General features: G+C 42.8%; 3 protein-coding genes across 3 annotated transcripts in view; 1 reads left to right on the top strand and 2 right to left on the bottom strand.

Moving 5' to 3' along the window:
• tox4a (TOX high mobility group box family member 4 a) overlaps positions 1-4886 on the top strand; it is a 7938-nt gene extending 3052 nt beyond the window's left edge. The window contains exons 4-8 of the mRNA XM_080727176.1: positions 953-1516; positions 2048-2128; positions 2218-2871; positions 2989-3119; positions 3511-4886. Coding sequence (XP_080583302.1) covers positions 953-1516; positions 2048-2128; positions 2218-2871; positions 2989-3119; positions 3511-3568 — 1488 coding nt within the window. The 3' untranslated portion in view covers positions 3569-4886. The remainder of the gene's footprint in view (positions 1-952; positions 1517-2047; positions 2129-2217; positions 2872-2988; positions 3120-3510) is intronic.
• Positions 4887-6075: 1189 nt separating this feature from the next.
• Positions 6076-12827, bottom strand: LOC308284896 (E3 ubiquitin-protein ligase TRIM11-like; the record flags this gene model as incomplete). The annotated part of the gene is made up of 5 exons (XM_080725621.1): positions 6076-6608; positions 8061-8145; positions 10355-10447; positions 11377-11718; positions 12573-12827. 5 exons carry the CDS (start codon positions 12825-12827, stop codon positions 6076-6078), a joined length of 1308 nt encoding a protein of 435 aa, XP_080581747.1.
• Positions 12828-13935: 1108 nt separating this feature from the next.
• Positions 13936-20735, bottom strand: LOC308286218 (uncharacterized protein). The gene is made up of 4 exons (XM_080727182.1): positions 20387-20735; positions 19532-19665; positions 17876-18008; positions 13936-16454 (listed from the first exon to the last, which is right to left on the bottom strand). Exons 1-4 carry the CDS (start codon positions 20643-20645, stop codon positions 15502-15504), a joined length of 1479 nt encoding a protein of 492 aa, XP_080583308.1. The 5' UTR covers positions 20646-20735; the 3' UTR covers positions 13936-15501.
• Positions 20736-22500: the final 1765 nt, after the last annotated feature.

The raw sequence follows: 22500 nt of genomic DNA, 5'->3' as shown, positions 1-22500 counted from the left end.
GAGTTACGTAGTATGTTGACCCATTCTTGTTCTGTAAGTGTTGTTCCAATATCTCTTTCCCATACCGTTTTCAGTGCACTAGTGGTGCTGTACTTCTGCAGCAACATTGAGTAATATAGCGATGCTTCGTGACCCCTGCCATATCTTGCAATAATATCAGAGGGAGTCTCTGCGTTTTGAGGGACCTGGGAGCTTCTTGATATTGTTCTCAACAAACTATGAATTTGTACATAATGCCAATATTGTTGACTATGCAGATTGAATTCAGCCTGTAGGTCATTGAACGATTTAATCTCCTGGTCTCTGTAGAGATCACCAAGCACTGCTATGCCCTTTTCCACCCATTCTCTCCAGTGGAGAGGTGATTTGCCAATGCGTAAACAGGGATTAAACCAAATACTGGAGTTCCTATTTAGAAAGGGATCAAAATTTAGTATTTTAGCTGCCTTTTTCCACACCTCCTTAAGGCATGATAATACCCTAACCCTAACCCTCTTCCATTTTTAATATTGACATTTCAGAATGAGCCCTTCAACTTAATGATATGAACTTGTGTTTAATGTGGATTTCCATGAAGTGACACATAACAACAACATTAGAAACAACATGAATATAAGGTTACATAAACCTCTTGCCACAACTCCTCACAACCTAACTCCCTACTGAATTCTCCTTTCCAAATCACCTGTGTGCACAATGGCCACTGTCATTATCGTGATGCTGAACTGTGTATCTCATGGCCAAATGGGAATATAGATTTTCTAATCCCTAACCCTAACCCTTCACCCATAAGTACAGAACTCATTCGCATATTCTCATGCATAGATTATGAACACAGATCTCAAAGAAAAAAACTAATGAACCAATGTCAGTCTCCCTACTAATTGAACACATCTTGGTCAGTTTGTCTTTTAAAGCTTCTTCCCTCCTCCCTATTCTAATCCCTCTTCAGGAAATGGGCACTTCCATGGCATCACATTTCAGGAGCTCCTCGCCCATGACCATTGATGTGGCGGACATAAACAACGGCCTTTTGGAAAGCAGTCAGCTGACCACTATCGACCAATCCGAGCTGGGACTGGGCCTCGCAGGGGGGCACATCCTGTCTCGTACAAAGTCAAACGAGCAGCCGTTATCGGCCACGGCCTCCCCAGCCGGCTCCTTGCAGGATGACGACATGGAGGGCACACTGTACCAGAGTGTGCTGGTGGACTCTCCCATTCCTCTGTCTTCCTCCTCCGTCCTCCAGAGCATGTCCAGCGGTCCAGCCAGCCTGTCCTCTGTCACCCCTGCCGCCAGGAGAGGCGGTGGCAAACCGGCCACAGCGGTCGGAGCAAAGAAACCGGGGCGAAAGAAGAAGGACCCCAACGAGCCCCAGAAACCTGTGTCGGCCTATGCCCTGTTCTTCAGAGACACGCAGGCTGCCATCAAGGGTCAAAACCCCAATGCCTCCTTTGGGGAAGTCTCCAAGATAGTGGCCTCCATGTGGGACAGCCTGGCTGAGGAGCAGAAGCAGGTAGAAAGATAACTTGCTGATGCCTGTAGGAATCCTTAGTGGGGTTAGGGCTGTCACGATTAGGACATTTTACATGACGATGAATTGTCACTCAAATAATTGCGATTAACGATTTAATTGTGTTTTTGTCGTGGACAATTACATTTCTGTTTGGCTTTTAGGCTTTGAAGTTGCACATGGAAGATATGACACATAACCTAAATATACAAAGAAATTACTGATATTTGACAACTTTATACTTAAAAAAGAACATTGATAGTGGAAATAGTCGATCTACAACGCGTCGTGATGTGACGTGTTGTGAGCTTGTAGATCTGCTATTTCCACTATTCTTTACTTAAAAAAATATATATGAACATTTTTCAACATGGAAACGATTATGACGATTATGAAATATAATCGCGTTTATGTCAAATAATTGCGATTAGACGATTATGTAATAATTGTGACAGCCCTAAGTGGGGTGCACGATTTACAGAAGGTGATGAGACATTCTGTTACATTTACCCTTTTCGTTCCATCCCTCACTAGGTGTACAAGCGAAAGACGGAAGCAGCGAAGAAAGATTATTTGAAAGCCTTGGCAGCTTACAGAGCCAGCCAGCTGTCACAGGTACAGTCATCGTGTCCTCTCCAAGTGAAATGTTTGTGGGATTGATCGCCATGGAATGCACTGATTACTTTTCTATTTTGTCACCACAGCCCTCCGGTGAGGTGGCTGACATGGGCCCTTCGCTGCCGCCACCTCAGGCGGCAGTGAACCCGCCTCCCGCGTGCCCGCCCTCTGCCACCCTCCAGATCGGCCGCCTGTCGGCGTACAACCCAGACGAGAACACCATCACCAACATCTGTGCCTCTAACATCATCCTGGACGTGCCCGAGGTGACCACGCGCTCGCGCACCGGGGCCAAGCCCGCCACCGTGCCAACCACGTCGCCCCCCGCTCAAACCATCACCAAGATCATCATCTCCAACCCTGGTGGAGGTCAAGTGGTGACCGTGCTGCCGAGCGGAGTCCGCACGCTGCAGCCCCGCCAGCCCCCTCCTCTACAGCAGATGCAGAGTGCCCCGCCCCCGCCGCGGCTCCAGCAGATGGCGCCGGCGCCGCCTCCCTTGGTGGCTAAACCTAGCACTGCGACCGGCCTCCCCGTGTCTGTCACCGCCACTCCTCCCCCGCCACTCCAGATCAAAATAGTCCCTGCCTCGCTGCAGTGCACCGAGGCCACGCCCATAATTGTCCCAAGCTCAGCCACCAGCCGCGCTGAGGGCGCTTCGTCCAGAGGGGATCCCAGGTCCCAGTCTGTTGACTCGCTCAGCAACACAGAGGATGAGGAAGAAGAGCTGCAGTCAGAAGAGGTAAAGAAAGGGAAGCCTGATGCTTTAGTTTAAAGTGAACAATGTTCCAATGGATACCAAGTGATTATTGTTACATAGTAGTCCTCAGTGTCTCACTATTTTGTCCTGTTATTACAGCTGCAGATGGAGTTGAACGAGTCCAGTGATCCGGGCGTGTGTGTGAGGGCTGGCTGTAACAACCCAGTAATAGACAGCCAGGACTGGGACAAAGAGTACTGCAGTAACGAATGTGTGGCCAATCACTGCAGGTGTGTGCGTTTAATTAGATTCAGACTATGACATTTTTGTGTCGCATAGCCAAACGATCAGAGATCTCCGCCTTCTGATATGTCTAGTGACATTTAAATGCAGTGACTCAAAAAAGGTCTGACCTTCATAACGTGTCCTTAAAGGACCATTTCACCCCCTGGGACAACCAGATCTTATTTTATTGTTGTTTGGGACACGATCAACACAATCCTGAGTTATTTTTTTGTGTTCAATCTGTGTTTTTAGATATTTTAGTATTTCAGCATGCTACAAATCATCATATGATACAAAATGCATCATATGATTTTTCCCAGAGGTGAAACGGTCCTTTAAGTCTGACTCTGACCAATGCATTATCATCTATTGACACCACCTCCTTTTTTTTTCCAGGGATATATTTATGGCCTGGTGTTCCATCAGGAAGCACAGCTTTGGGAAAGTCAAATGAGGGGCTCAGAGAATTCTGTTGCAGAAAGAACTGGAGGACCAAGTGTTTCACAGGCATTGGAGGGGCCACAAGTTGGAAAGTATCATGGGACCAAAAGCTTCCTACTGCCCGCTACTGCCCTCTACTGACCAAAATGCTGCCTGTTGCCCCAGTAGGCTGTTTTATGTTAACACATTTTTGGATAGTTTACAGAACTCTGTATGCTGATATCTTATGTTTCATGTGCAGAGGATTCTAAGCCGAGCAGCGAGTACATAAATGTAAATTCTTACGTTGTACATGCTATTGCTTATTCTGTATGCAGTATAAACTTTTGGTCAGGTGTTATTTAAAGCTCAATTTTATAACTGGATTTGCCCATAACTGATAGCAACATCAGCACTGGTCTGCACCGTTCACCATGGACAGAGGGAAGGTGGAATCTTGCTGTGGACTGGATTTCAGGATTCAAATGTTTTTCTCCGACTGGGTCGAGGCCATCATGTTTATTATCAAACATGTTTGGTTTTTAACCACTTGGACCCTATTCTAGGGGTGAACATTTGGCAAAAATAGCACATCTTCAGTCTCACAATGTGTTGCGTTGAGGCCCATTGCAAGCTTGTAGATATCTTCCGCAAAGAGATTTTAAGTGTAGAGGGGAATACTACTAGACTAGGAAGATCTAGTATAGAGCCCCGGGGGACCCAGGTGTCCGGTAAACCAAGTGTAGGGTTTAAGTGGTTAACAACTAGAATCTGGACACATCTGAGATGATTTCAGCTGGTTAACGATGAAAATCAGATTGGAGCCCCGGCATGCTGACTAATCTTTTTTGACGTCACACAGTTCATGTGAACCAGTCCTGTAGATCAAGAAGTTGGAGTTCTTTTTGAATGTTTTGGCAGTGATGGGAAATTGATTCTACATTATTGTAAATCTCAAGCCTGGGGTTGACATTATTTTTGTCTGCTCCCTATACTTCCCTCTTTTCTTGGACAACTTTGACAATTTTCAACCTGTCAGCTTGTGGTTGGTTCTCACTGGTGCTCATTGTGACGCCGTCCCAGTTCACTGTCTGTTATATTATCCTAGTGTATCCTAGTGTGTTTGAAAAGGCTAGCTTGCCAGCGAAGCACAACATACATTTTATCATGGCAGGCATTGAACTGAATGAACAGAGTGAGAGACAGACTTGTATTCTATGAAAACGCAGCTAATTAGTCAGGGTTTTGAAGTTGGACTGCATACAGTGAATTTCCTCTGCCTGTTTTGTATAAGTCCTGGTTGCTGTTGGGGAGGTAAGCGTAATGTATACTTCATCGCACAATGGTGTTGCGCATGCTCACTGAAAATGGGGGGGAGAGGAAGGGAGGGTGGTTGTAAGAGGACGAGGCACGGTAAAGTGCTCGCTGGCGTGAAGAAAAGTCAACAAGCATTTTGCCTTTACCTTTGCATTCAAGTTCCTTAAAACTTTTCTGTTTATAATCAGTATAAGCTTTGATCCGTTTATTTAATCGAGTGCCAGTGTAACATCTGTTGAGTGTCAGTCCTTAACTTCTGATCGTGGCTGTCCCTCTGTATGTTCGAGTGTTTCTAACCAGTATTGAAGTAGTTCTCCATAGCCTATATTTTAGCTAAGATTTTGCTCATATTGTTGTCTATGGAGAAGATAACTTATTTTCACACAAAAGTTGCTTGCCGATTTCTTTTTGGGACACCATCATGCGACGAAGTATGAAGTGGGCTGAACAGTAGGAAATTGTTACTAAAAGGTTTTGTTTCTGCTTTGGCAGACAAAGCATACATTACTATTTTACAGGTGCCAACGGCATTAATGAAGCACTGTCTTCAGTTTGTTTAGTGTTTTTTGTTTTGTTTTGTTTTGTTTTTTGTAGGAAATAAATAAGAGCAAAGATCCATAGTGAAAAGAGTTTCTTTTACATTGTATTGGGATAGTTATCACAGATTGTACAGCCAAGAGTTTTTCTTTAGTTCTGTCAGTTTTGTATAAAAAAAAGAGAAAATCTATGCACAGTCCTGTGTCAAAGAAAAATCAAGGATTGTTTGATGGTAAGCTTTTTTGTTTTTTTTAATAAATCTTTGAGCAATACATGCTCAAACGTATTTATTGCACGTCTCGTGATTTTACAAATGAATGTCTTCAGACCCCCACATGCCATTGCGACTAAAGCGGCGGCAGTGGCTCAGGAGGTAGAGCGGCCACTTGTGGACTGGAAGGATCCCAGTTTGATTCATCTTTTAAACACAAAAGAAGACAAAGAAATATACTGTAATCAAAGCCACAAGTGCAGCATAGCATACAACAAATGACAGTACATTTATCTATATCTTTAGATATTGCCATATTGTTCATTTAGAGATGTCTAGAACCTTTTCCCTAGACTGGTGGGATATACGTACTATTGCCAGACATTGAAAACCACCAATGTCTTATTATAGGCAGCTCTGGTGAAACACCTGGTTTTCATTGAGTCCCAGTGCCTACTGAGTATCATGGCTGCCAGCTAAAGAACCTTGACAATAGATGCTCTGCTGGGTGGATCCACGCGGTACAGCCCAACGCCCAAGCACACAGGCTGGCTCAGCTTAGTCTGGTACTCGTACAGCTGATTCAACTTTGGGCCCACCTCACTAAAAGTGATCATGCCTTTCTCAAAATTCACAGTCACTGCTATCTGCTTGTACTTCAGTGTTGCAGAAAGGACTTTCTTCTTGTTGTTATGGTAGGTGGACAGTTGGCCCATGCCATTACACACGAGACTCCAGGACTGGGCATTCATTCCGAAATTGCTAATGTCTTTGCTCTTGCGCTTGATGCTCTTGTAGGACACGGCAATATCCCAGTATCCCTCTGCCTCCACCTCCCAGTAGTGGGTGCCACCGGTGAAACACTGGGTGGAGAGGACCTGGGGAGCCTCATCAAAGCGGCTTGGCTCGCTGGGATACGACAGCTTGGTCTTCACTCTCTCCACTGTGTGGAGGTCAGGGGACACTTTGAGGAAAGGACTGGCAGTGTTCATATCCAGAGTGAGAGTGCCTGTGGTGCAGACACAAACACGTTAACAGTATGGCTGCAAAAATCTATGTCATTCACAAAACATGCCAACGATCAGATCTGATCCTAAAGCGCTCGTAGGCCTATGAGTGTTTGTATGAACTCAATTCGGATTCAACTCTGGTTCAAGTTCTTATCTGAATTTGTTTGTTGGTATGCGCAAAACCTGTGTGTGCTTTTAGACAAAGGCCTACATGTGTATAGGAAACATGCCAGAAGGCACTTAGAGGATGCTTTCTTTATGCAAAATCAATTACTAGTATTAGTACTACTAGTACTACACTGAAACAAAATGTTTCAGTGCCTAACATTTTGTGATTCTGCTGACCCCTACTGGCTGCTCTGACATACCACATGGAAAGGAACACTCCATGCTGACAGCCACCCTTGACCAACATGTTAATTAAGAGTTACTAATGCAGGGACAAAGGACGCCCTCCCCACCCCACTCTGCCGGGCTGGACACACCGTGGAGGATTCAAACCCATAGACATGGATAGGTAGACTGTTGTGTAACAAAAAGTAATGTAGCCTTTACTCAACAACATTTGTCTATTTTGACAAATGCTCTCCCTGCATGACATCTTACCTAGATCTATTGTCTCTTCATCTGTGTGACTCTGTATTGCATGGAATTCTGTGGTGGGAAAACGGTTAATGTAAGAATTCACTTTGTAACAAATCAGTAAATTATTCAATGTGTCTCAATTGCATTGAAAATAAGTATACAAAATATTTTGATTTTGCACTTGCCTGCAACAGTAGAATAGATGTTATGCAAATGGATTTGTTGCTTGTCCAGTGTTTCTGAGAGTGTCTGATTTTCCACAGCAAAAGTATAGGCTAAAGATGAAAACAATTAGTCAGTCAATTAACAAAAATATAAACAAGAACATTGTAATGCCCTTACCCGTTCAAAGATATGTGCTCCGAAATGATGTGCAGTGTGTGGGTTATGGGGTGTGCACTGTGCACACAGTATATGAGGGATGGAAAGTAACTTTAACTGGTGCTTGCATGATAATATGTAGGAGCATCAATGTAAAAAATACCCGTTTTGTTTAATGGCTACAGAGATACTGTGTACCGATCTGCATGATTTTTGGACAACATCTGTAACAGGGCCAGACACCCATGATTTCAGATCAATTGCTCCAGCCACTGAGGAGAAACGCTGTGACAGACACTCAGACAGACAGACACTCAGACATTTGGATAATTATATGTTTGATGTACTCTTACACAGCAGAACACAGATAGAATTATTTTTATTTTGTTTACATAAGCTAAGCTGTGATTTTATTTTCAATGTTTTATTATTTCCATAATATGCTCCTTATTTGATATTGTGATTCCAATATCTTTGCAGTACAGACGCACGCACGTGTGCGCGCGCGCGCGCACACACACACACACACACACACACTGACTTACCATAATACAGGACAATGAACCACAGACAGAGGAGAACCACAGTGACACTGTTAAGGGGAGATTCATTAGGCTTCACTTTCTGCTTCTGTCAAAAAAGAAAAAGAGTCAGGCCAGTTATCATGTTTTGCAAACTAATGTAATGAATGCTATGTCAATTTTAATCTAGATCAGGGGTCTTCAACGTTTTCAAGCCAAGGACCCCTTAGTAGAGAGAGAGATGAAGCAGGGACCCCCACAACCTGTTCATGGATTCCATCTAACATATAATTTAGCGAATGTCTGTCTGTCTGAGTGAGTGAGTGAGTGAGTGTCTGTCTGAGTGAGTGTCTGTCACAGCGTTTCTCCTCAGTGGCTGGAGCAATTGATCTGAAATCGCATCACCAATAGCATATGAACACACCTGACATAACTGTGAAGCCCTTTTTTCACTTTCACAAATCGTTTAATTGATATTAATTTATTAGTGAATTAATTTTTCCCATTGACTTATAATGGGAATCGCAAAAACTCACATTCAATATTTTTTTTCTCACAAACCATAGGGGCTACACTTACAAAACTCTGAGAGGAGATTTATAATGATATCAAGGATTAAATAAAAAATAACTTTGTCAGTTGGCCTCATGGTGGCGCTATAACAGTCCACTTTACGTTTCGGCCTGTAACTCTTGAACCGTAGGTCGGAAAATTAAAATTCCTTTTTCCCTGGATTCCTTGGGTCAATACGCATCTCCCCATATAGGCCCCGCCCATTTGCGTCAGGATAGATTTTCCGCCATTTTGAATTTTCTCCAAAACACACTTTTTGCTCCTTTTCCTACATATTTTCTTCAAATGTCACGAAAATGGGTACACATGATCTCTGAACCCATGCAATGAACATAGTCAAGGGATATTTTGATAGTCCATACCGTTCGTTCGTAACGGGCTTCCAAAGTTAGCGGGAGGGGCCCGTTTTGCAAACAATAGCCATAAATCACAAACAAAACGTCGAGTCAACACTGAATTTCTGCCACAGGTTGCGGGTGGCTTACTCAACGAATCCCCAGAAGCATTTCCAATTCCACCCGTAGAGGGCGTCACAAACGCGCAAAACGTAACCGTTTCGTTCCAAAACGCGTTTTTCAGGCGGACCGACCCTCTCAAAAAGAAACACAGACTACTCTGCGGATGGTCTCACGGTCCAAACCGCTGCACACACACACACACACACACACACATAGCCATTAAACGAAACGGGTATTTCTTACATTGATGCTCCTACATATTATCATGCAAGTACCAGTTAAAGTTACTTTCCATCCCTCATATACCGTGTGCACAGTGCACATCCCATAACCCACACACTGCACATCATTTCGGAGCTCATATCTTTGAACGGGTAAGGACTAGTATAGTTTAATCGTTTGACAGCACAATCATCAGTGTATTGGGGATTCATTAGTGATGTCATTACGTGCGCATCCCGCATCAAAAACTCATTCAAGTCACCCAGGGACTCATTCATGTCATGGTCCTGGGGTCCCGGGGATGCGCCTCCATTGGAGTCCATATTAAAATAATTTACTGCGTCGCGGTAAAAGAAGATTTTTTTTTCCACAGACACCACCATTGTTCATGGGTGAAAGCATCCTACTTAACCCTACGTTAACACAAATAAAATCCACGTAGAAAGTCTTAAACAGGCGATAGAAACGTCAATGTTTTGATTCCACCGACGTCCGACCCCATTTTGCACGCGTAAACTTTATATTGAGGACTCTTAAACTTTTCTGGGACCCATTTGAATGACCACCTGTGGGTCCCGGGACCCATTACATTGAAAACCTAGTAACATCACTGTGTCAATTTGTGTTTTCAGATATCTAACCACTTGAACCGTCAATACTTAATAAACTTGACCTTTCACTCTGTACTTGGTTTGCTCTTTTTCCCCCTGTAGACCAAAGCTATTTGCCAAAAATATCCGATCTACAAGCTCGTACGAGCTTGTAGATCGGATATTTTTGGCTAAAGTTCTCTGAATAGGCCTATGGATGCTAGGGTTCAAGTGGTTAATTAAAAAAGGAGGAAACAAGGCTTCTATCACTCAAAGATTTGGAGGCCCCCCTGTAGTAACTCTGAGGACCCCCTAGGGGTCCCGGATCCCCTGATGAAGACCACTGATCTAGATTAAGTTAACGACTTTCAGGGTATTATGTCATTATGTCTGGGTTGACAAACTAGGTATCATAAAACAACTAGGTTGGTAAGCCTGTCTCTATGGTGCCAACAAACGGTTATGCTGAACTCACGTTATTTTCTATGTCGTCTCGTAGTTTTCTGATGGAGTCCTTACATCCTGCGATTGTTCCTTCAAGTGAGTTGAAGCGCTGGTCCATGTACTCCTGTTTTACACACACACACACACACACACACACACACACACACAGACACACACACACATTACATTACATCATTACATTACAGATTGTGAAAAATGCCGCGAACAAGAGATCATCCAGTATCATTCCCACACTAGTGGCCTGTTAGGTCAGGATTGACAGTCTTTTGGGAGGGTAGCCTTTTCTGCCTTTATTGATAGTATACAGTAGATAGACAGGAAATGGGGAGGGAGATACGGGGAGTGACACACAGCATAGGTCGTCGGGATTCGGACCCGCGACAAGCTGTCGGGTTTAATTCCACTTTGTGAGCCTGAGTCTCAGTTAGATCCTCAAAAAAGTCACTTATTTCTGTCCATTAAAGCCCCAAAAAAGTTTAACCTGCTGAGGCAACCTGACTAAATCTATTTTCTAACTAATGTCATTTCTACAACAAACACACACACACACACACACACACACACACACACACAATATTTACTTTTACAATAATTTATAGACTGTATTTAGTCACGTTCTACAAGCTCACAACGCCTCGCACTGTGAGGCGTTGTGAGCTTGTAGATCTTCTATTTTTGGCAAAGAGCTTTGGTATATTGGGGAAAAAGAGCAGACTAAGTACAGATTGAAAGGTCAAGTTGATCAAGTATTGACGGATCAAGTGCTTAAATATCTGAAAACACACATTGACATGAATCCAACATACACTGATAATTGTGCTGTCAAACAATGAAACTATACGGAATCTATGAACAGGTTGTGGGGGTCCCTGCTTCGTCTGTTTCTCAACTAAGGGGTCCTTGGCCTGAAAACGTTGAAGACCCCCAGTCAGAGTATAATGCTTTAACCTGTTAACAACAATAAAAAAACACAAATGATCACTTGACACTACCTTTAATGAGTCTGCGAGGATTTTATTTCTTTAAACTCACAGTCAGTTTCCTGGACAGGACAGCGTTGGCCTCGGTAGCCTGCTTCCTCTCCTTGGTCTCCAAGGCACAGATGTTGCAGATGTAGCGTCTGGACGTCTTACAGTAGTACTTCAGCACCTCGTCGTTGTGCAGCGGGCACTTCCTGTTCTTGAGGTCCCCCAGGGGGTTGACGAGGGGGTTGACCAGGGGGTTGACCAGGGGGTGGCCTGCGAACGCCGGCCGCTCCCGGTGGTCTCTGAGGTGCTCCTTGCACAGCGACACCTCGCACTGCAGACACGTCTTGTTGGCCAGCTCCCGTCTCTCTGGGCAGCAGTCACAGTACACCTTCTCTGTCTTCTTGTTCTTTAAAGTCAAGCACGGGTTAAATGAGGTCACTTTAGAGTTCAATATTTGCTATTTGGGCCCCCTTTAGCATTAAATATGTGGACTGTGTGTCTGAAATGGAGGAAAATATTGCGCTGTCCCGTCTATAATTTAGTAAACAAAAGAAAGAAATAATATCCATCACCTGGAAATTCGAGCCTATATGTGGTCTAATACCTAATGTTCAGGATGGGAGTGTGTGTTTAAGTAATCTAATTCAGTGCTACATACAATGTATGACCAGAATGCTAAAGCAGTGCCACATACAATATACTCACTGTATAAACAGTTAACAGTGTTTAACAATGGCCTTTCAAAAAATACATAAAATATGAATAATCATTTAAAAAACAGTCCCACTGGGCCCTGGCCATATACCATGTACTTGTCTGGGGGTCAAGACTTAAGAGACCCCACCCCAGTTGGAGAATTAATTCACAGTCATGACAGCATCTCCAAATGTCTATGGCAAGGGTCTTCAACAGAAGTCTGGGACCCCTAGGGGGTCCTCAGAGTTACTACAGGGGGTCCTCCAAATCTTTGTGTGATAGAAACTTTTTTCTCCCTTTTTATATTACCACTTTCCCAAAAATAGCAGATCTACAAGCCGTGAGCTTGTAGATCAAAATGATGAAACTAGAACTGGAATCTATGAAAAGGTTGTGGGGGTCCCTGCTTCATCTCTCTCTCAACTAACTAAGGGGTCCTTGGCCTGAAAACGTTGAAGACCCCTGGTCCCCTATTTAAAAGAAGAAAGTAAAGATTTAAGCATTATTCCATTCCATCTATGACAAAACACTGATCTTGATATTTCTGAACGGATCAAGACATACCTTGTCTTTCCAGTTGTCTCTGTAGTCCTCTGCGATGTTGGACAGCGAGAAACTCTTCTGCACTCCAATGACTGGCCCAAAGTATGCCCTGCAGTCCGGGCAGCGGAACGGGTAGTCTGAGTGGTCTATCATCCCTTCCAGACAACCCATGCAGATGCTGTGCCCGCAGGGCAGCAGTCGGGGCTCCCTGAAGATGTCCTGGCATACTGGACATGTTAGCAGCACCTCGAGATGCAGCTTATCTTCATTGGCCATGCTGGTTCGAGTTTATACTGTATGTTCTCCAGTGTGTGAATCTCTTGCTATCTTTACTTCAGTCTTTCAAAGAGGTCTCAATCGATGCAATCTTTGATAGTCATTTGTTTTTGACCAGTCGAAAGCAATCAACGGCAGGTGAACGTGCCTACCTTTATTGCCAGATAGAAGGTTTAATATAGGCCTAATGCCTTTCGCACTGTCAAAAGTGAAAGTAAGCATATTTTATATCAGGCTACTTATTTCCTTGGAGGGCGGGACACGCAGCACAAGGGAGGGATCAGATCTCATGTGTCACTGAATGTCAACACATTTTTTACAACAATATTGCCCGAAATGACGGGTCTTTTTACAAGACGGTTGAAAAGATTACTTGCCATAAGTTGCCAATCAGGTTGATCAAGAGATTGCATGATTCAACCGTTCTACATAACATTAACTAAATCGATTTCCAACCACCAATTATTAATAAGAGGTAAATAAAACAACCACTCGCTCGAGACGAGTGCTGTTGTGGTAACTTAAGAGATTTAAAAATAATTATGAATTCATATCATGGCATTGGTTTAAAAAAAAACGCTAGGGCAGTTGGTTGTTGTTTGATGGTGCATGCATTTTTGTGTTCTAATAGCCTGCTGGTTAACTGTTGCATAACTAGAATTCTCGCACAGCTGCTGGTATTTCCCGCAAACCAATCTATAAACGTGTGTAACTATTGGCTAGGGTTCAAAGGACAAACATTTATCAGTAGGCTGTATTAAAAGTTGATTGTAGAAAACCACCTGAATGTTCGTGAATGTAAATGCTAAAATCTAATAACCTGGCAACTCAGTTTATGACTATAATTAGGTAATACAAATTCCATACTGAGTTTAATCCACACCCAAAGTGCAGGGTCCATTTTTAATGATTCATTCTGATCACAAGTTGAAAATTCTTGTTTAGGTCTACGAATTAAAATGTTAACTCAGAAATGGTTTAATACCACATTTTATTTAAAAAAAGAAATGTACAAAACAAATAAAAATAGAAAACATTTAAACAGCTTTGAAAGACAAAGAATTAAGAAAGTTTAAAGTGTTTTAGCATGTTAAGTAGTTAAGTATAAATGCCACATACTAGTAATTAATGACAAGTAGAAATCTGTATTTATTTATAAGACATACGATTAACATACTGTACATAGACATGATGTTCACAGGCCTTCTAACTGCAAAACTCCTACACACATGTATACAAGCTCCTGCTGGCTGTGAGAAAAGCTGTTCAAAGTGAATACAATTAAAGGTGTATTCAGTAATAATCGTCATCTTGGAAATGTTTAGTTTTTTATATATTTTTTACACCATTATAATGTTCTTGTTTTGATCATTAGACCCAATCACTGAATATCGGTAGGCCTACGTCTCCAGCTTCAGGATATGTATGATTCTGATTTACTACGAGACTGTGGCATTTTATGAGTTCAGTAGTTTACAATCTTAGCATTTAGCAGACCTTCTTAATTCAGAGAGACTGTGGTTCTCAAAACTTTTATTTTGACCATCATAACTAAACATCATAACATAACTACGGCCATACTCTACCCCGATTGGTCAAGGACTGGCTGGCCACCTCTGAAAACAGAATCTAGCTATGCTCGCAACACGGGCCATGGTGGAAGTCCTTATGTGGTCAGCACACATTCTAGTGAGGAGAATGAATGGAAAATGTACCAATTATATTTTTATTTGAATGAAATACAATCACTGAATATACCTTTAATTTCAACTAAGCCATGATGACACATCGACACACTGTTTAAAGTATTGCTTGTGGTCTTTGCCATTAGTTTGACTTTGGGGGATTTTACTCACAGCTAGAAAAGGCTGGATTAATTAACATCTATAGATGGGCCAGGCTAATACAACTGTCAACACATAGTGGAATGCAAGAGAAGTAGACGATTGTTAATCAAAATATGAGGAAAGGTTTTGATTAACATCTATAGATGGGCACTGGCAGCTGTTCGGGTCACCAATGTGTCTCTACGGCTAATTTCCCCAAACAACTAGACATGCTGCCAGTAGGCAAAAGACAAAAAAGTTAATCCCAGAAACTTTTTCACATAACGTGAATATTTATTTTTAGAACTTTTAAACTGCAAAGGCATTTAGATTGGGCTGGCTTTGCCCAAATACGCAAATAAGTTGTCAGTAATGAAGTAATAGAAGATGCACTTGTCATGGATGCCATGCTTTTATTGGACCCCATCTTGTTAACCTGTCCATGACGTTACATAATTCTTACTCTAGAAGGCAGACAGATGTCTTTACAGTGGCTGATTTCACAAAGTTTTCTTTTTTTTTTTTTACACCCTTTGTTATTTTATTTGTGTACAAAATGTTTCTATTGGATGGCAAAGTCTTAACTGACATAATACTGTAGCATACAGTAGATACAAAACTTTCCAGCAACAGACAAATATTACCAGCAAATGGCTGCTAATCTCAATCCTGCTAAATGTCAACAGGATAAAGGATGGCACAACAAACAACCGTTTTGTAGTGGTTTAACTTTTCAGATCCAATTTAAAATCAGTAGTAGTCATACAAAGAAAATCAATATAATGTCTCAGATTCGAGGTAGAACTATTGTGTGAATCCACTCAGCTCAGCCAATCAATACTGAGATATTACAAGCCTGCAATCTTCCTGAACGAAGGAACGAATACTCCACATGGGCTCTCATTGTGTTTCTGGAGATTCCGGAGGATCCTGAACCTTTTGCTGCACAGGCCGCAAATGAAAGGCTTGTCGCCGGTGTGAAACCTCAGGTGGGCTTTTAGATTGTCTCTGAGCCTGAAGCTCTTTCCACACTGAGGACAGTTGTGTGGCCTCTCACCTGTGTGAAACCTCTCGTGACGGCGCAGACTCTTCCTTAGGGCAAAGCTCTTGGAGCAATGGGCACACGAGTACGGTTTCTCCCCGGAGTGGAAGCGTTCATGACGCCGGAGAATCTTCCGGTGTTTGAACTTCTTCCCGCACTTGCTGCAGGCATACCCACTGTGAGAGTGGGCCACGACCCCGTGAAGACGCCACACGCCATTTGCGCACCGGGTGAAGCAGCAGAGCCGATGCCCCGTGTGGGGGCCCTGATGGCGGCGTAGATCTTTCAGCCCGTGCAGACCAGATTTTCCCTTGGCCACGCTTCCATTGCTACCGTCAATGATGCTTTTCTTCTCCGATTCCGATGCCAGTACGTTCACCAGGTGTACCGAGCAGGGCTTCGTCAACTTCCTGTCTGCAGAGACCAGCTTCAGCTTCAACTGGAGATGGTTTTCGGTCTCCTGCTCGGTGTGGATCCGCTCCCATATGCTGACCTGCACAGGAGCCATGGCCTCATCGGAGGAGGAGGGGCTGTAGGCTGTACCTTCGGCTGTGCTCACGTTGGCCTGCTGTGGCTCCACCTGAACAGGTTCTTTAGATCGTTCAGGTTCTCGAACATCGGTCTTCAGAATCAGTGGACAAACAAACTTAATCTGGTTCGCAGTGTTGACGTCACTCTTATGTTCTGATCGGACCAGGAGAGGTTTCAGCTTAGCTAGCACAGCTGTCCTGGCACTTTGAGAAATGATGAGTCTTTGATCTGCAGAGACAGACAGAAAATGGAAAATGGACATAGTTTTGACTTTTGTAAGTACATTATATTATTTTCCTCGTTATAATGGCTGTGTTTTCAAACTGCTTTGAGTTTTGTATTTTTGTTCATTATCCTTCATCTGTGGGGATGGGAAATGTATGGCACATCCTCCACATGACATCATCAGGAGGTACACAAAAAGTTTAGAGCAATAATAAAGAATTTCATTAATAGATTAATTCACAATTAATGACAGTAGCATCATCGTTAATGAGAAAGTAAACCAAAGAATTTTCAACACAAGTTAAAAGATAATGTGCTGTGTTTTGAATGACAACCACACCTAATGAAAGAACTCCATAAAAGTGCCATAAGTGCAACGGGTCATGAGCTTGTAGATCTGCTATTTTTGCAATTTATTTTTAACATTGTTAACGCCTATAATGAAATGCCCAAAATAGAGACACCAGGTTGGATGTCGTTAAAGACGTACGGTATAGGCATGCCCCACAGCACTGATTTAGTATTCCACCTTATGATCAAATATTGTGTTTGCCCAAACATCCCAGACTGGAATAACCAGCTCAACTGACACTCTAACATTGTCCTTACAAAGTAACATACTGTAAGGTCACCCCGTCCCAATTCACAGTAAATTATTTCCTTTTCAAAAACAGGAAATTCACAGTATTGCATGTCTTCATGTGTCTCACATCACGTCTCACATTACGATCACGTTTGATTTGGAAATGCATATGCTATTGCCGCAGGCCCGCAGTGCATCCAAAACATTTGTAAAGCTCAATGCTGTATCCTGGACATGATATCTCTAGGCAAAGAGATAAAACTCAGCACCTGTAGTAGAAATGTATAGAGTAACAAATATGTGTATTATATACTTGTTTTCTTTCCATTCAATCTCATTGAATGGGTGGTCAACCAGCTACAGCTGTCAAATTTAGTACATGTCCTTATAAGACCATGTTTAGAATAGCATCTCTGTCAGAATGGACTATAAGAGCTGTATGATAATGGGGGAGGGGAGGCTTGTGCCCGGAGGGGCTGACAGTGAGAGGCCAGGAGGCCTGCTCCTCTAATGCTGTAATGCTGATACTCTGTTAAACTTTTTGCCTTTTTGAATAAATCAATTCAAAGTCAATTCTTCAAACCCTTCATCCTTGTGGAACATTAATTTTCCCGCTATCACACACCGCATAGTGGGTTTAAGTTTTAAAACATAATTAAAAATAAAATAAAAGAATCAGAAATCATTCTTTCAAAAATAAACATGTATGTACTGTATTGGAGGCAGTCATTTCTCAATACTGAGTGAAATGCTCAGTGCAATTATGCACTGCATGTCAGAATGATACAAAAACTTTGATTAACAGGGAAGCTATTCTTTAAGAAGAACACAATATTCTTACCAACTTCTTTTCCAAGGTGACTGGTGACTGGAGGCTCTGATGTAGAGTTACTTGACTTTCCAAGGTGACTGGTGACTGGAGGCTCTGTTGTGGAGTTACTTGACTTACTTCCCTCCACCACCATTTTCACATCCTTAAAATCAGATTGTACACCAGTTAGAAGACAGACAGTAACAATTTTGGTATCATGTTATATTTTACATATCATCGTTGTCGGGTGAAAACCTGTTGTCCAAAACCGTTCATTTTGCATTTTTCATTTTAAAAATGATTTAAACTAGTGAAAACAGCCGATCTACAAGCACACAACGCCTCGCTGTGCGAGGCGTTGTGTGCTTGTAGATCTGCTGTTTTCACTACTTTTGTGCGACGGCCTTGTATGATGAAGCAGGGCTTTGCGAAAAAACGTACAAATTTGAAACTTGGAGATACGAGGTTTACACCCGACAACGACGATATGTTATATTTTATATCAAAACAAACATGCAGGTGTTGAGGAATTCTGTGTCAATTAGTAACAGCAAAATGGAGTCTTAGACACTTTATAAGATAGAGGTTTTATACATGAGCTCATGGGAAAAATAGTTGCATTAAACATTTAGGGTGGCGGTAAACTAGTTCTGTGAGGAAAGTAGGAGTACAAAGATAAGAGAGGAACTTGCTTGTGTCACGGTGTACCCAAAACAATAGATACTAGCCTAGGCCTGTGCCATGGCTTCTTGACTGTGATATTCAGATAACCCTGAACCCTACCATAATTCTTTCAAACAGGTATCCATTCCAGCATATGTTCTACTAACCTTGTTTTGGAAAGGTGCTATACAAATGATTATATTACAGAATTTCAGATAAACGTCAAGCCAGCAAAATTGGAGGACAATGATTAACAGTATTTCAACTGGCTTACTAATCAATCGAACACTATCTAGACATCAGTGTGATGGCACACTAGTAAAATATTTGAATAGCAAAGGCATATTTGTAAATATTACTTTTTTTTTAAGGATAAAAGTCACAAAACCAAGAACTCCACATTTGTTCCCCTAAAACTTTTAACTTTGACCTGTAACTTTGCAGTGCTAATAAACCACTCCGACTGGCTGAAGGGCCATAAAATATCAATGACTAACGACAGGTGTCCCCCTTGAAATTTCATTTGAGCACCTCCAGGAATGCAGGACATCTCTCTTCTTGGCTCTCATGTTTCTATTAGGGTATACCTTTTGATGTTAAAGGAGTAGTTCACCACCAAAATGACTTTCTTTCTATTGATTACTCACGCCAAGAATAATAATATATTTCTTGTATTTGTCGCATTCCTAAGACAAAAACTTGATTATAGTAAATTCACCCCCATCGATTCTGGATGGAGACCCAAATGCATTAGGGGCCCCCCTAATGCATTTGGGTCTCCATCCGGAATCAATGGGGGTAGATTTATTGTAATCAAATTATTGTCTTAGCAATGCAACAAAAACACAAATTATTGAACTCAAGTCTCCAAGGCGTGAGTAATCAATAGAAGGGGGAAACAAATCATTTGGAGGGTGAACTACTCCTTTAAGTCATAATTTTCCAATAACAAAATGTGATTTTTGGTTTCACGGCTGACTTTCAAGATCTATATGTGATTGAACCCTATTTGTGCCCACTGACCTCTTTTAACAGAGAATGCTCGGGGTCAGCGTGGCCATTATCTTCTCCCAGGGGTTTATCTGCAGGAGGTGGACCCTCCTCCTCTGCTGGGAGGGTGGAAGTATTTAAACATTCTCCATTCAAATGGTGGTCATCTGTGAGCAGCGAGGGGGGAGGGGAAGAAACGAGGAACACACACACACAACATCCATGGATCAAAGCTATTAAGGTTGCCATTGCACTCAACGCACTGACTGCTACTAACTCTTCACATTAGAATGGGGAGAAACAACTGCACGTCACGCTCAAATCCTGTTCAGCAATATAATATATAATATAACACCGGCCAAGTTATGAATACCTAAGTGCAACGTGCATTCCAACCACACTTCATGCATTACAGAGATTGCATCCACACAACAAGTTGTTGCACGCCTGTTTACATCGGAAAATACACGAAGAAAGCATTACTTTTGCAAATACGTAGTATACAAGCCAATTAATGCTTTAGGACGGTTAACTAAATTGCCCAGATACCATAGCCTTGGATCAAGAACTAATACACTATCAGAGATATTTGATCCGAGTCTGACTTTCGTTTTCGTTTTGTTTTTTCGAAAACAAAAGTCAGACTCGATGAAGTACATTTATGGAAACATGACTTATGATGATAGCTCTGATCTAAGGCTACACATGAACAAATACCATGTTAAACATGCAAAGCTCGCTGATTTGTTCTTTTTAGCAAGCGATACCATGGTACTACGAAATATAAATAATGTTAGTTAGTGTATAGGGGAACTAGCATAGCATTGGTCTACAACCGGAAGTAAAACTACTACAAAAACGAAACAAGACACAAAATTAGTATTTTACCATTTAATAACTGGTCCGATGGTGAAGAATCGCTCTCGTTCACTTGCACCCCGACGCTGCGGACCACTTTACGCTGCGACTTGCACACACATTCCGACGCCCCGCTGTGCTGCTCGGCTGCAGGAGCAGCAGGTCCTATCGCTGTGGAGGCTTGGTAGTGGCTCTCGAACAGTTTGGTCAGTTCCACCGTCGCCTCTTTCACCAGTGCGCCCAAGACGGTCTCCACCTGGGACTGGAAGATGAGGTCCAGGGCAGACATGATGTTGTGTCTGCAAAAATCCAGTGCTATAGATCTAGATCTGCGTTCTGTTGTCGTTCGCCGAGGAGAAGGCCATGAACGTTCGTTGGCAGCAGCGCTAGCAATATTTACCACCATCCACCATGTGGGTGATGGAGCATGGGGGCGTGTCTAATGTTTACGCAGGCGCGCCTAGTGGATGTTCTTTGCTCTCACTCTCAGGACATGAGACAGGCCAATGCTGGGCCAATGTCTGCACAGTACAGTGAAAACTCCAAGCTTTTGACTAAAGTAACCCATGGTTATCAAACTTTGTATTAATGTAGCTATTTTATCAAGGAGCCCCCCCATCTGAAAATATTTCCACTGGGACCCCAATACAAGATTTGTGTTGTTAAAAATAACAATAATAATAATAATACATTAATACGGTAAATAAAGATTTATTTTGAAAATAGCAGATCTGCAAGATCACAATTCCTGTCATTGCTGCACATTGTTGGCTTTTAGATCTATCACTGATGTAACAGGTGTTTAAACACTGATTTTGATGCTATAACAAATCTTTCTGGGGACCCCCTGTTTCCTTTATGGTGGCAAGCCTGGTGACGCATAGGGACCTCCTGGTACCCCCTCAAGGACCCCTGTGGACCCCACTTTGAGAACCAACGGGGCGGGAAACTTCACACCCACTCTGCTGGTTTTGGGGTTTGGTCGGACTGGCCAGACCTGAACTACGGTACCTCTGTGTCCGCACTGGAGTGTGGGTGCGGTCTGACTCAGGGACTGTGAGGGTCTCGGAGGACATTATAAGTAATAACTGACCCTCTCATCCAGGTCAAGGTAGCAGTCACCATGCTGCTCACAGTCACCTATAGCCTACTAACAGCTACAGGTGCCAGATGAGTCCTCATGGTTCTACACCAACAACAACACTGGACTGGACTAAAACTCCAGGGGAAAACTGCATGTCTTCCCTCTGCTGATCACTCTGTCTCACACTCATTTCTTAGGAACACTGCACTCAATGAGGACCTCCATCACTGTAAAAGCCAGACTACAAGTCCTTCCCACCAGACTCAATCTTTCCATCTGGTTTTCCACCACTCAAGTCCTTCATTGCCTGCACTACACCACAGAACAGATCACTGAAACACTGTCACACATCTAGAATGGCTGTTATGCATACAAAGGGATGTACCTACTGTAGCACGCCATGATAGAATAGTGGAACTCATATAAGGACATATCAAAATATCATGCATCCTCAGTGAGAATGTACCAGCCTGCTTCCTGTGTCATTCTATCCATGTTTCATCTCTGTGACATCTTTACATAATTTGATAGCTAATATGATGTTGTGGTTGATGAAGAGTCCAGAGACGTGTCTGTATTAGAGATAACCTAGAGGAAGCTTTCATCACCACAGTCATTAAATACCAAGCACTTCCACATACCATCTCAGAGCAGGGCTACAGGTGCAGACTTTGTTTATTGCGACCGTAGGTCGCACTTTACTATCAAAACCACCACAAAGTGTAAGTAAGTAACTCCGTCTGTCTGTCACACCTCACACGTCACACTCTTGCCCTGCTCATATCTCCGCAACCGTTGCCCCGATCCATGCCAAATTTTGCACACACGTTCCTTGCCTGCCAAACTACAACCTCCAAGGACCCCCGGAGCTCCAGGGACCCCCAGGTCCCTGGGGGACCCCCAGATGTAAAAAATGACCAAATGTGCTAAACTGACCAAATGACCACCCCAACGGGGCTGCTCACGGGGAATTCCCGGGGACCACCGACTCCTGGTGCTCCAGAACGGATGCAAAAGTGGTGGCGCCCCCAGTGGAGGACCCCCTACACTGCAGCTCACA

The sequence above is a fragment of the Nannobrachium achirus genome, assembly GCF_963921795.1.
Source record: "Nannobrachium achirus genome assembly, chromosome: 5".
NCBI lineage: Eukaryota > Metazoa > Chordata > Actinopteri > Myctophiformes > Myctophidae > Nannobrachium > Nannobrachium achirus.
This window is presented reverse-complemented; position numbering and strand designations above follow the sequence as displayed.

Excerpts from the sequence above, each read along its gene's own strand:
- LOC308286218 (XM_080727182.1), bottom strand. The coding sequence starts at position 20,645 with ATGTCTGCCCTGGACCTCATCTTCCAGTCCCAGGTGGAGACCGTCTTG. Across the intron at positions 18,009-19,531 it reads AGCATTCTCTGTTAAAAGAG|GATGTGAAAATGGTGGTGGA; the intron begins GTCAGTGGGCAC and ends TCTGATTTTAAG. Across the intron at positions 16,455-17,875 it reads TCACCTTGGAAAAGAAGTTG|ATCAAAGACTCATCATTTCT; the intron begins GTAAGAATATTG and ends CTGTCTCTGCAG.